Here is a 12716-nt window from a genome sequence, read left to right on the forward strand (position 1 = left end):
ATTTTTGGCCTCTCCCACTATTCACCTGTCTCGTCGCGCTCTCGCTCGAGCAAACCGAGGCTACTGAATCATATCCAATTTTTTGAACTACACCTTTGTTAGCTGTGCCAATGCAATTCAAGATGCAAAGCCCATGTGTGTTACATGCTGGGAAGAACTGGCAATGAGAGTTTAAAAGTCTCAAAAGTTCAAAGGCATTTGAAGAATAAGCATGGCGAGTTTGAGGACAAACCTCTTGAGTTTTTTCAAAGGATAAAGCGAGAGCTTAACTCATCAGCTGAAGTCCTTCGCAAAAATGTAACATTGAATTACAAAGCAAGTGAGATCGCGAGGACCAAGCAGGCTCACCTGTTTCGCTAAAATAAGCGAAAATGGTGTGTTGCAAATGTCAGCCGACGTGGGTCCCAAAGGTCGGCCGGTTGGTAAAAGTGGGTCCCGGGAAAAAATAGTTTGAGAAACACCGCATTAAAGCGTTACATCCATGTAAAATAACAAAGGTTTTGTGGAACAGTGAATAGCATCCCTGCCTCCGAGCCAGAGGTTCCAAGTTCAAGTCCCACTCCGGGGTTTGATTGTTCATAAAACGGCCAACCAAGTTGATTACCTTCCTGCAAATCCTTCTAATACATGCCGATGGCAGGCGGTAAGAAATTCTTGGTCAACCAAGTGATGGAAAGAAAGTTGGAGTCTCCAACATCACTATCCATAGACTGCAACATGCATGTAAAAGTGCATGTTGCCACAGCGACTCGGACTCCGAATGATCTGTAACACACCACCAAAGTAGTAAACAGATGTAAATGAAAATAAAACCTTTATTAACATTCTTTTTAAACACAGTGCAATGTCACAAATATAACATGGTCACCATCAGTAATAAAAACTACTGTACATCGGTAACACAATAATCTGTACAAACCCACCTGACCGTTTAGTTGTGCAAATAAGGGTGTATTTACACTACATGTTCAGTACCAGCATATTAACACAGATGCTAATCTTATGCAGTGCAAATTGTGTTTAAGGCTTGAGCAAACAATGAAACAAAATGGAGTGAGAGTTTAAGGTGAAGCCTTGACTCGAGATTGAGAGTAAATTTACACGATCACCACAGTATTAAGATTCGCACTGACAGTTGTAATGTAAATGCATTCCACATGTTTCACAAACAACGGACGTTTAATTGGAATCACAGCACTCATATTGGAAAATCTACATCTTCAGTTGTGCAAACATGTTAATGAAAATGAGTAGAACGGAGAAGTAAAGAATCTCTGAAGGGCCCTGAAACACACGTCAAAAACGTGAGGTATTTTTCTGCTTCAACTTTTTGTACCAGGTTGGACGTTCTCGGTTTGTCTGCAAGAAAAAAATAATTTAAGTTAGGAAGAATGCAGAATCTGGAATAGATTTTCTATCAAGGGATCCCTTTGGGGTAAATAAAGACTTCTCCGACCAATTGTGATGATTTTATATTGAAGTAAAAGTTTATTAAAATAAAGGAAATTTTAAAAAATGACACTGAAATGCAAGAATAGCTATACACGGCACTTTAAAAGTTCCAAAAAGATCATAGCTTAAACTATATTCAGAGCTAACCTTTTCTGATGTCAACAGTCTTCATTGATGTTGAAATCTATAGAATTCCAGTAACTTTACCACACAATGCCTTGTTACTCTTGGGGAGCTCTTCAAGGGTGGCAGAAAACTGGTTCTCCAGACCTGGCCTTGTCCACATTCTGCCTTCTGGGAGAGCTGACCGGCTACCACATTGTCTTCTGGGAGATCCAGGCAGTTACCCCCTCACACAAGCTTCAGAATTTTCTTAAATGTGCTCCTTCATTTTGATCTTTCTACCCTCTATTGTTTCATAAAAGTTCCCTTGTCCCAGATCTGATCAAACTCCCTTATAGCTCCTATATTTTACAAAGGAAACTTACCTTATTTTTACTTACAATTTTATGCTCCCCTTTGAAGTAAAACAACCACTTCAAAACTCCTTATTTTATTGCCTTATGTAAATTCGTATTTATGTTTCTCTTGGTTTATTAACATATCAAACCCAATTAATACTGATGTTCAGACCTTTGCAGTCTCTCTGTCTCTTAATCCAATTATACCCATCGCACCACCACCGGCCTGTTTTCCAGCATATGAGAAATATGACAGTGATCTTACAAGAAAAATAATGTAATTTCTAATTTTCCTGACAACTTAATTCCTGTGACAATCGGAAATCTGTCTAACTGAGCCGTGAATAAATTCGAAGACCCAGCCTCCACCCCTCACTGGGGAAGCGAATTACAGACACTAACAACTATCTGTAAGAAGGAATTCCTCCAGACCGTCTGTCATTTTCTGTGTTTCCATTATTACCTCAAAGGCTGAAGATGAGCACGAGTAAAAATCCCGAGATTGATAGGTTAAATAAACCTGCCAAGATAGTTCTGATACCCGTGTGTTAAGTACTGGCATTCGAGGAACCACTGCATTTCCTGTTTTCTATCCAGGTTTTCTGGATATGCTAACTTTCCAACTTTATGCTATTAAATGCATCATATGGATGTAATATTTTCATAGATCATCATAGATTATCATAGAATTTACAGTGCATAAGGAGGCCTTTCAGCCCATCGGGTCTGCACCGGCTCTTGGAAAGAGCACCCTACCCAAGGTCAACACCTCCACCCTATCCCCATAACCCAACCCAACACTAAGGGCAATTTTGGACACTAAGGGCAATTTATCATGACCAATCCACCTAACCTGCACATCTTTGGACTGTGGGAGGAAACCGGAGCACCCGGAGGAAACCCATGCACACACGGGGAGGATGTGCAGACACCGCACAGACAATGACCCAAGCCGGAATTGAACCTGGGACCCTGGAGCTGTGAAGCAATTGTGCTATCCACAATGCTACGATGCTGCCCAATTTTGTAAGCTGCATGTGCAATTAGCATGCTCAAAAATATTCTGATGTGATGTGGCGGACATGTTCTCCTGTCAGTTTCTTTAGCACAATGTTTTGATTCTTTAAAAAAAATTTTTTTTTTTTTTTCTTTTTAAAGAGTACCCAATTATTTTTTTCCAATTAAGGAGCAATTTAGCGTGGCTAACCTACCTAACCTGCACATCTTTGGGTTGTGGGGGTGAGACCACATGTATGTGCAAACTCCTCACGGACAGTGACCCGGGGCCGGGATCGAACCCGGGTCCTCAGCGCCACAGGAAGCAGTACTAACCACTGCGCCACCGTGCCGCCCCAGCAGTGGTTTTTTAAGTAAATCTGTACATATTCTACCCTTCCCTATAGTATGCTCTCATCCTTCAATGGTCTTTCTGAAACATAATGTGTTACACTGAGACCCTTAAAGTGAGAAACAGAAATTAGGCAAATTATTTTTATATATATATATATATATATATAGTAGAGATCAAGATTGCTTTCACATTTTTCAGTTCGCATTGCAAGTTTTAAAAAGTCCAATTATGCAAAATTATACTACATTTTGACTGATCATTTACCGCAACATGAAATTGCATTAATAATATCAACGTAAACCTCCCGGCATAAGATCCATTTCATGTGCTCTAAGTATGGGTCCTCTGCCATTCCATTAGCCATTTGAGTGATTGTGTAACGTCTGGAATAACTATTCTGAACTCAGATGGTGCCTAAATTACATCACTTGTAATTTAAGTGCTTGGAAAGGATGGAAAATGATATGACACCCAGCGACAATAGCTTCCCATAGGAATGAACATTTCCTTGCTCAAGGGATTTGGGAACTTTTAGGGGGTTTCAAAAAACCCATTGCACCGTTAAAATTGGTTCAGGTTACTCCTTGTGTCTCTGCACTTTCATACGTGAAAAGTACACAATAGCACTGAAAACCTCAAAGTGAAACAGATCGCTGCAAATGGCTTTTTAAAAAAAGGAGGATTATGTAATCTGCCCAACAAAAGGACTAAAGATCGAACCCAGGTCCTTAGCGGTGCGAGACCACAGTGCTAACCATTGCGCCACAGTACTAACCCTAAAATTTTGGAATGTGATTCAAAATTGATCAAATTATCGTTGGGAATCTGGATGCAGATGATAAATCAATTGAAATTTTCAAGACTGACAGCGATAGATTCTTTTTATAGTGTCACTGATCAAAGAACTCAGTGCAGATCAGCTATGTTGATTCAATAGTTGAACGAGCACAAGAGATTGCCTATTCCTGGTTCCTATGTTTCAATTGGCTGGAAGAAGCCAAAGTATTTGGGCTGGTGAAAAACTAACATCCCCTTTGCTCCAGACAAAAAGATAACTTACAAAAAGAGTTGGTTTTGGTTTGTAGATGTTTTCACCCTCATGTGGGGGAATGCTCAGAGACAGTTCTGTTGCTTGTGCAATTGGATGGCTTGTGACTTCATCTCGAGAAACTGGCAAGCCACTGCCATACTGCTTGTTATGCAAGTTTATCAGAACCTGCTTCATTACTGCCAATTCCTGCAAGATATAAACATAACTGACATTAAAACAAGTCATCAGAACAAGACAGGCAACATGGTCTCAATTGCATTTGCTGTCTGCCCAATTTTATTGCTAATTACAATTATTCTACTCCTATGTTTATTTAACAATTAAACAAATTGAAAGATGCACCTTAATAGCGGATGTAACGTTAAAAAATTCCTGTTTTTCAGCCAAGTTACAAACGCGTGACTTCAATTAAGTAGAATTTCATACAATTTACAGTGCAGAAGGAGACCATTCGGCCCATCGAGTCTGCACCGGCCCTTGGAAAGAGCACCCTTCTCAAGCCCATGCCTCCATCCTATTCCCATAACCCCATCTAAATGTTTGGACACCAAAGGCAATTTAGCATGGCCAATCCACCTAACCTGGACACCTTTGGACTGTGGGAGGAAACCCACGCAGACATAGGGAGGAAGTGCAAACTCCACACAGACAGTCACCCGAGGCCGGAATTGAACCCGGTTCTCTGGAGCTGTGAGGCAGCAGTGCTAATCACTGTGCCAACCCTCCATTTTCTTTTTTTTTTTTAAAATATTTTTTATTCAGATTTTTCAACAATAAATGTTATCCCAACAAAGAAAACAGAAAGAAAAAACAGAAGCCCCTCCCCCCCAATACAAAGCAATAAATTAACAAGAAAGAGTAATAAACATAGAACCGTAAGAACAAACCCCCCTGACTGAGCCAAAGCCCCCCCCCCCCCCCCCCCCCCCCCCCCGGGATGCTGCTGAAGATGACCACCCTCAAACACTCCGCCAGGAAATCAAGGGCTGCCACCGCCGAAAGAACCCTTGCACCGACCCCCTCAGGGCAAACTTGACCCTCTCCAGTTAAATTAACCCAGCCATGTTACTAATCCAGGGTTCCGTGCTCGGGGGCCTCGCGACCCTCCACTGTAAAAGGATCCTGCTACTAGGGACGCAAAGGCCAGAATGCCGGCCTCTCTCGCCTACTGCACTCCTGTCTCCGATGCCACCCCAAACATAGCGAGCCACCAGCCCGGATCCACCCTGGAGCCAATCACCCTGGACAAGGTCCCCGCCACCCCCTTCCAAAAACCCTCCAGCACTGGACAGGCCCAAAAATATGGGTGCGGTTCGCTGGACCTCCCGAACACCTCCCATACCTGTCCTCACCCCCAAAGAACCAGCTCAGCCTGGTCCCAGTCATATGCGCCCTGTGCAGCACCTTTAGCTGAATTAAACTGAACCGTGCGCAAGAAGATGAAGAATTCACCCTCCCCAGGGCGTCCGCCCACGTCCCCTCGTCAATCGCCTCCCCCAGCTCCTCCTCCCACTTCGCTTTCAGCTCCTCCACCGAGGCCTCTTCCCCCTCCTACATCACCTGATAAATTGCAGAGATCCTGCCCTCACCGACCCATGTCCCCAAGAGCACCCTATCCTGAACCCCCCTTGGCGGCAATAGCGGAAACTCCACCACCTGCCGCCTAACAAACGCCCTAATCTGCATTTACCTAAAGGTATTCCTGGGGGGAGACCCCACTTCCCCTCCAACTCCTCTAGGGTCGCAAACTTCCCGTCGAGGAAGAGGTCCCTCATCTGCCTGATGCCTGCCCTATGCCAACTCAAAAACCCTCCATCTATCCTCCCTGGTACAAACCGGTGGTTCCCCCGTATCGGGGACCAAACTGAGGCCTTCACCTCCCCCCATGACGTCTCCACTGACCCCAGATTTTGAGGATAGCTACCACTACTGGACTCGTAGAGTACCTTGCCAGGGGGAGTGGCAGCGGGGCCGTCACCAGCGCCCTCAAACTCGTGCCCACACAGGACGCTGCCTCCATCCTCTTCCATGCAGCTCCCTCCCCCTCCATCACTCACCTACGAATCATTGCCACATTCGCGGCCCATTAATACCCACACAGGTTGGGCAATGCCAGCCCACCCACCTCCCTGCCTCGCTCCAAGAATACCCTCCTCACTCTCGGGGTCTCCTGCGCCCACAAGAACCCCAAAATGCTCCTATTAACCCTCCTAAAGAAAGCCTTCAGAATCATGATGGGTAAACACTGGAAAAGAAACAAAAATCTCGGGAGCACCGTCATCTTAACCGACTGGACCCTGCCCGCTAGGGAGAGTGGCAACACATCCCACCTCCTAAACTCCTCCTCCATCTGCTCCACCAGCCTCGTAAAGTTTACCCTATGCAGGGCCCCCCAACTCCTGGCTATCTGGACTCCCAAATACCTGAAGCTCCTTTCTGCCCTCTTCAACGGAAGCTCTCCTATCTCTCTCTCCTAGTCCCCCATGTGCACCACAAACAATTCACTCTTCCCCACGTTGAGCTTATAGCCAGAGAAGTCACCAAACTTCCCCAGGATCCTCATCACCTCTGGCATCCCTCCCCGCCGGATCCGCAATGTACAGCAGTAAATCGTCCGCGTACAGCGACAGCCAGTGCTCCACCCCCCCTCACAATCCCCCTCCAGTTCCTCGATTCCCTCAGTGCCATGGCCAGGGGTTCAATCGCTAAAGCGAAGAGCAGGGGAGACAAGGAGCACCCCGCCTCGTCCCTCGGGACAGCCGAAAGTCCTCCGACCTCCTCCCATTCATCACCATGCTTGCCACCGGAGCACTGTAGAGAGGCCTCACCCAACTAATGAACCCCTCACCAAACCCAAATCTCCTCAACACCTCCCACAGGTAACTCCACTCTATCAAAAGCTTTCTCCGCATCCATCAATGCCACTATTTCCGCCTCCCCGTCTGTCGCCGACATCATTATAACATTAAGAAGCCGCCGCACGTTGACATTCAGCTGCCTCCCCTTCACAAACCCCGTTTGGACATGCGGAACCACATCCTCCACCCTCCTGGACAGTATCTTGGCCAACAGCTTCACGTCCACGTTGAGTAGCGAGATCGGCCTGCAAGACCCACACTGGAGGGGGTCCTTATCCCGCTTCAAAATCAGAGAAATTAGTGTTCTGGACTTCGACGGGGGCAAAGCCCCCCCCTCCCTCGCCTCATTCAGGGTCCTCACTAACAACGGACCGAGCAGGTCTGAGAATTTCTTGTAAAACTCCACCGGGAACCCGTCAGGTCCTGGTGCCTTCCCTGACCGCATGCTCCCCAACGCCTCTATCAGCTCCTCCAACTCGATTGGGGCCCCCAGACCCTCTACCCGCTTCTCCCCCACTCTCAGGAACACCAGTTTATCCAGAAAGCAGTCCATCCTGCCCTCCTCCCAGGGGGTACCGACCGGTACAGCTCCTCATAAAAGGACCTGAACACCCCATTGATGTCCCTTGCACTCCGCACCAGATTCCATTCTACATCTCCAACTCCCCCTATCTCTCTCGCTGCCTCCCGCTTCCGGAGCTGGTGGGACAGCATCCGACTTGCCTTCTCCCCGTACTCATATACGGCCCTCTGCGCCCTCCTCCACTGCGCCTCCGCCTTCCGGGTGGTCAATATATCAAACTCCGCTTGGAGACTACGACGCTTCCTCAAAAGCCCCTCTTCCGGGGCATCCGCGTACCTCCCGTCTACCCTTACCATTTCTTCCACCAACCTCTCCCTCTCAACCTTCTTCCCCCTCTCCCTGTGTGCCCTAATAGATATCAGCTCCCCTCTAACTACCGACTTCAACGCCTCCCAGACCACCCCTACTTGCACCTCCCCATTAGCTTCCAAATATGCCTCTATGCACCTACGGACCCGCCCACATAGTTCCTCCTCCGACAGAAGCCCCACATCTGACCTCCACAGCGGGCGTTGATCCTTCCCCTCCCCCAGCTCCAGGTCCACCGAATGCGGAGCGTGGTCTGATATGACTATTGCCAAGTACTCCGCCCCTACCACCCTCGGGATTAGCGCCCTGCTGAGGACAAAAAAAATCGATCCGGGAATAAGCCTTGTGGACATGGGAGAAAAACGAGAACTCCCTACCTCCCGGCCTCAGAAACCTCCAAGGGTCTACCCCTCCCATCTGGTACATGAACCCCCTCAGCACTGTGGCCCCCGCCGGCCTCCTGCCCGTCTTGGACCTCGAACAATCCAGAGCTGGGTCCAGCACAGTGTTAAAATCTCCTCCCAATATCAAGCCCCCCCCCCCGTCTCCAGGTCTGGAATCCGGCTCAGCATACGCCGCATGAAGCCTGCATCGCCCCGTTGGGGGTGTACACATTGACCAGTACCACCCGCTCTCCTTGAAGCCGACCACTCACCATTACGTATCTGCCACAGCTATCCGCCAGCACACTCGACGCCACAAACAACAAGCTCTTTCCAACCGAAATCGCCACCCCCCCGGTTCCTCGCATCTAGCCCCGAATGGAACACTTGTCCAACCCACTCTTTTCTCAGCCTCACCTGATCCGCCACCTTAAGGTGCGTCTCCTGGAGCATAGCCACATCCGCCCCCAGCCCCTTCAAGTGCCCGGGCCCGCTTCACCGGTCCACTCAGCCCCCTCACATTCCATGTGACCAGCCGAATCGGGGGGGGGGTCTTCCCCCTCCCTCTGCGCCGGTCAGCCATAGCTCTCCCTCGGCTCACCACATGCCCGCAGTACCCCCCAGACCTGTTCCCCACGGTGGCAGACCCCCTACCCAACCCCCCCATCACCAGCAGTACCCCTTCGGCCCTTCCAGCAGCAACCCGGTACCGCCCCCCTATTCCCCCCACTTCTCCTATCTGCGTAAACCCTTCCATCGTACTTCCGTAAGTCAGCCGACTCCTGCTGACCCCGGCTGCTCCCGCCACCCCAACGACTCCCCCCGGTGCAACACAACCGCCACCCCTCCCGCCCGGTGCCGGCCCCTCCCACTCCACACCCGGCACGGGAGAAACCCGCGCTTCCATCTCAAACCCCGCCCCTCCGGCCCAACACGCGGGAAAAAGAAGGGCCCATGACCCAACGGGCCCGCGAAACAGCTCCCCAGCCCTCCACCAGTGAAAAACAAGAAAAAACACCAAAATAAATAATTAAAGAGCCCCAAGAAAGCAAAAAAGCAAAAAGGAACCAACAAAAACAGCAAACAGGAAAAAAGGATACCAGGGAGGACAATGCCTCTGGAAAATGTACATCAGTCCCCAACCCCCACAGTCCTCAGTTCGAGTCCAGCTTCTCTGCTTGGACGAAGGCCCAGGCATCCTCCGGGGAGTCGGAAGTAGAGCTGGCGATCTTTAGAAGTGACCCAGAGGCGTGCCGGCTGTAGCAGGCCGAACTTCACCCCCTTCTTGTGAACCACTGCCTTCGTCCGATTAAAACCAGCCCTCCTCTTCGCCACCTCCGCACTCCAGTCCTGAAAAATCCGGATCTCTGCGGTCTCCCACCTGCTGCTCCTCTCCTTCTTCGCCCATCTCAGCACACGTTCACGGTCAATGAAGCGGTGAAAACAGACCAGCACCGCCCTTGGCGGCTTGTTCGGCCTGGGCTTCCTCAGCAGCACTCGATGGGCACCCTCCAGCTCCAAGGGCCCCTGAAAGGACCCCGCGACAATTAACGAGTTCAGCATCACGGCCACATAGGCCCCCAAGTCCGAACCTTCCAGCCCCTCCGGGAGGCCCAGGCTCCGCAAGTTCTTCCGGCAGCAGCGGTTCTCCATCTCCTCCATCCTCGCTTGCCATTTCTTGTGAAGTGCCTCGTGCGACTCCACCTTCACTGCCAGGCCTAGGATTTCATCCTCGTTCTCCGAGGCCTTTTGCCGTAACTCGCGGATCTCTGCGCCCTGAGCCGTCTGAGTCACCATAAGCTTGTCCAATGAGGCCTTAAGCGGTTCCAGGAACTCAGCTTTCAGCTCTCTGAAACAGCGCTGAAGCTGCTCCTGCGCCCACTGCTGCCTGTTCCCTGCCCGCCGCCATCTTGTTTTTCCTGCCTCGCACTTTTCTCTGCTCCAAAGCCGATTTTTTGATCGCCCCGCTCCTAGTCCAGCCCATCCACCGGCAGATGATCACAGCAAATGTGTTCCCCCACTGGGAACAGTCCAGCCAGCGTTGCTACGGGCCCTTAAAAGAGCCCAAAAGAATGAAAAAAGCGCGAGCCACCGAACGTGCGGCTTAGCTCCGCATCACCACAACCGGATGTCAACCCTTCATTTTCAAAGTTAACTGAGAAACAAACTTTCTATGAATTATTTTATAATGACAACTGGGAACATTACATGCATTTTCATCTAACAGGACTGTGTGCCCATTTTTGTATGGATGCAATCTACATGTAGTGTTAAAGATGCATCAATGGGTGGCACAGTGACGCAGTGGTTAGTACTGCTGCCTCATTGTGCTGAGGACCCAGGTTCGATCCTGGCATCGGGTCACTGTCTGTGTGGAGTTTGCACATTCTCCTCGTGCCACTACCCAAAGATGTGCAGGGTAAGTGGATTGGCCATGCTAAAATTGCCCCTTAATTGGAAAAAAAATAATTGGGTACTCTAAATTTAAAAAAAAGATGCATCAATAACTGGAAATGTAATATTTAATGTTCACTGCAGCATAAATCCTCCTTAAATGCGATTGCCTATTTTGTTTCTGGATCTGTCAAAAGTGACAATGGAAAATTAGGTAGGGGAGCAAAACGTGTAGGTAGTAACACAATTCCCTATACATATAGGCGCTCCTTTCTCATTTCCCACCTGAGAATTGGGTGATGCAAAGAGGAAAATCAAGGTTCGGTGCCCACTTTTTAAAAAAATCAATGCTTTAAAGAGCAAAATATGGCAAAGCTTTCTGTTTTACAACAGATGGCTCCCCTTTCCATTTATGATATGCAAAATTAGTTATAATTTGGATTTTCTTTTGGAAAATACTGTAGGGATATTAATAATCAATAACATGATTTATTCATAACATTTTGGTCAAAAAGTTAACCACATCTACATGAAAAGCCATATTTAAAATTAAAACTCCTGATTTAAGTTCGTTCAACAAAGCATAAAAACAATAAGCTTAAGTACACTAAAGTAGGAATTGGTATACCAGAGTTTTGATCACTTAACGTAAGTGACCAGGCATTTTGCGATTTGCATATGTGTAGTGCAGCTGTCCTGGAAGGCAGCACAGCTAATGTCAACTTGTTGATGAAGATGAGACCAGCACAGTATGCAAAATGACTTCAAGTGGATTCACAGGGACAGTTTTAAGTATAAAGATGGAAAGGTTGTGATGAAAACCAAGCTCTCACGCTGAATGATCAATGTAACACAATTTAATCTGATTCCAGCTCAAAAATGTAAGAATTATGCTCCAAGCATTAGGAAAGTTTACAAATGAATCCCACAATTTTAAGAATTGGTGGATTGTTAGGTAAAAATAGCAAGAAAGATCTTGTTGCCAAACACTCCTGTTATGCAGTGCGGGACCTCTGCCAATTTTCATGCCAGCTGAACCTCATTAACTAGACATCTGGAGATATGCTGGGCCAACATTTCTACAAACATCTTTAAATGACACAAGCAGGTTGTCTCTTCAATTTACTCCCATGGATTTCACTAGTGTATTCAGCTATGAGGTGAGATTATTCTTTAGAAGGGACAAGGATATAAACATATTTACTGTTACATCAAATAAGGGCCCTCTGCACCGCCGACCCCAAATACAAGCCTGACCCTTTCAGAACGAGTCGTGCTGCCCTGAACTTTGGCTGGATTTTAAACTGACAGAAATGACTGCTTTAGTGATTTACGGATTTTAGGGTACAAAGGATGGCTCTCAAATTATTACACTGAATGGTAAGTGAAAGACGTCCAATTTTGAAAACCAAGTCTCCACATGTTGAAATAATCTTTCAGAGATGGGTAGAGTATTCTGCCGGTTGAGTATCTCCACAAAATAAATACTTTCAATAAAGATTACATGCGAATGATCAAACTTATATTACAGTAGCATCATGTTGAGCCTGTCAAACTGTTGGGAGTAAATATATTTAGCTAATTTTAGCATTTAATTGAATGCTTTTGCAAGGGTAGATTTAGAGCTATATATATTACATGTTAAATGAACGCACTGCATTTTCCAAATATATAAAATATTTTAATAGGAATGACATTTGGCTCTTTTAGTATGTAGTGCCAGCAACATGGTAAGATAGCAAAGCTCAATAATCTTCCCCTGCTACTGTCGATTGTACTTACAAAAGTACAACAAATCTTTTGGTCAAGATAAGTTCTTATTTATGCTCCATTTCTTTGCTCAATTAATTATCATTAGATACCTAGAACAACGA

The 12716-nt window shown here is 47.3% G+C and overlaps 1 protein-coding gene across 3 annotated transcripts in view; it reads right to left on the reverse strand.

Annotated features, from left to right (window-relative positions):
• Nucleotides 1-797: 797 nt before the first annotated feature.
• Nucleotides 798-12716, reverse strand: part of pibf1 (progesterone immunomodulatory binding factor 1) — a 135395-nt gene continuing 123476 nt past the window's right edge. For all 3 annotated transcript variants that reach the window (XM_038818594.1, XM_038818592.1, XM_038818593.1), the window contains exons 17-18: nucleotides 4325-4501; nucleotides 798-1359 (exon numbers count right to left, since the gene is read on the reverse strand). In XM_038818594.1, the coding sequence (XP_038674522.1) occupies nucleotides 1297-1359; nucleotides 4325-4501 (240 nt within the window). In that variant the 3' untranslated portion in view covers nucleotides 798-1296. The remainder of the gene's footprint in view (nucleotides 1360-4324; nucleotides 4502-12716) is intronic.

The sequence above is a fragment of the Scyliorhinus canicula genome, chromosome 14 (assembly GCF_902713615.1).
Source record: "Scyliorhinus canicula chromosome 14, sScyCan1.1, whole genome shotgun sequence".
Classification (NCBI taxonomy): domain Eukaryota; kingdom Metazoa; phylum Chordata; class Chondrichthyes; order Carcharhiniformes; family Scyliorhinidae; genus Scyliorhinus; species Scyliorhinus canicula.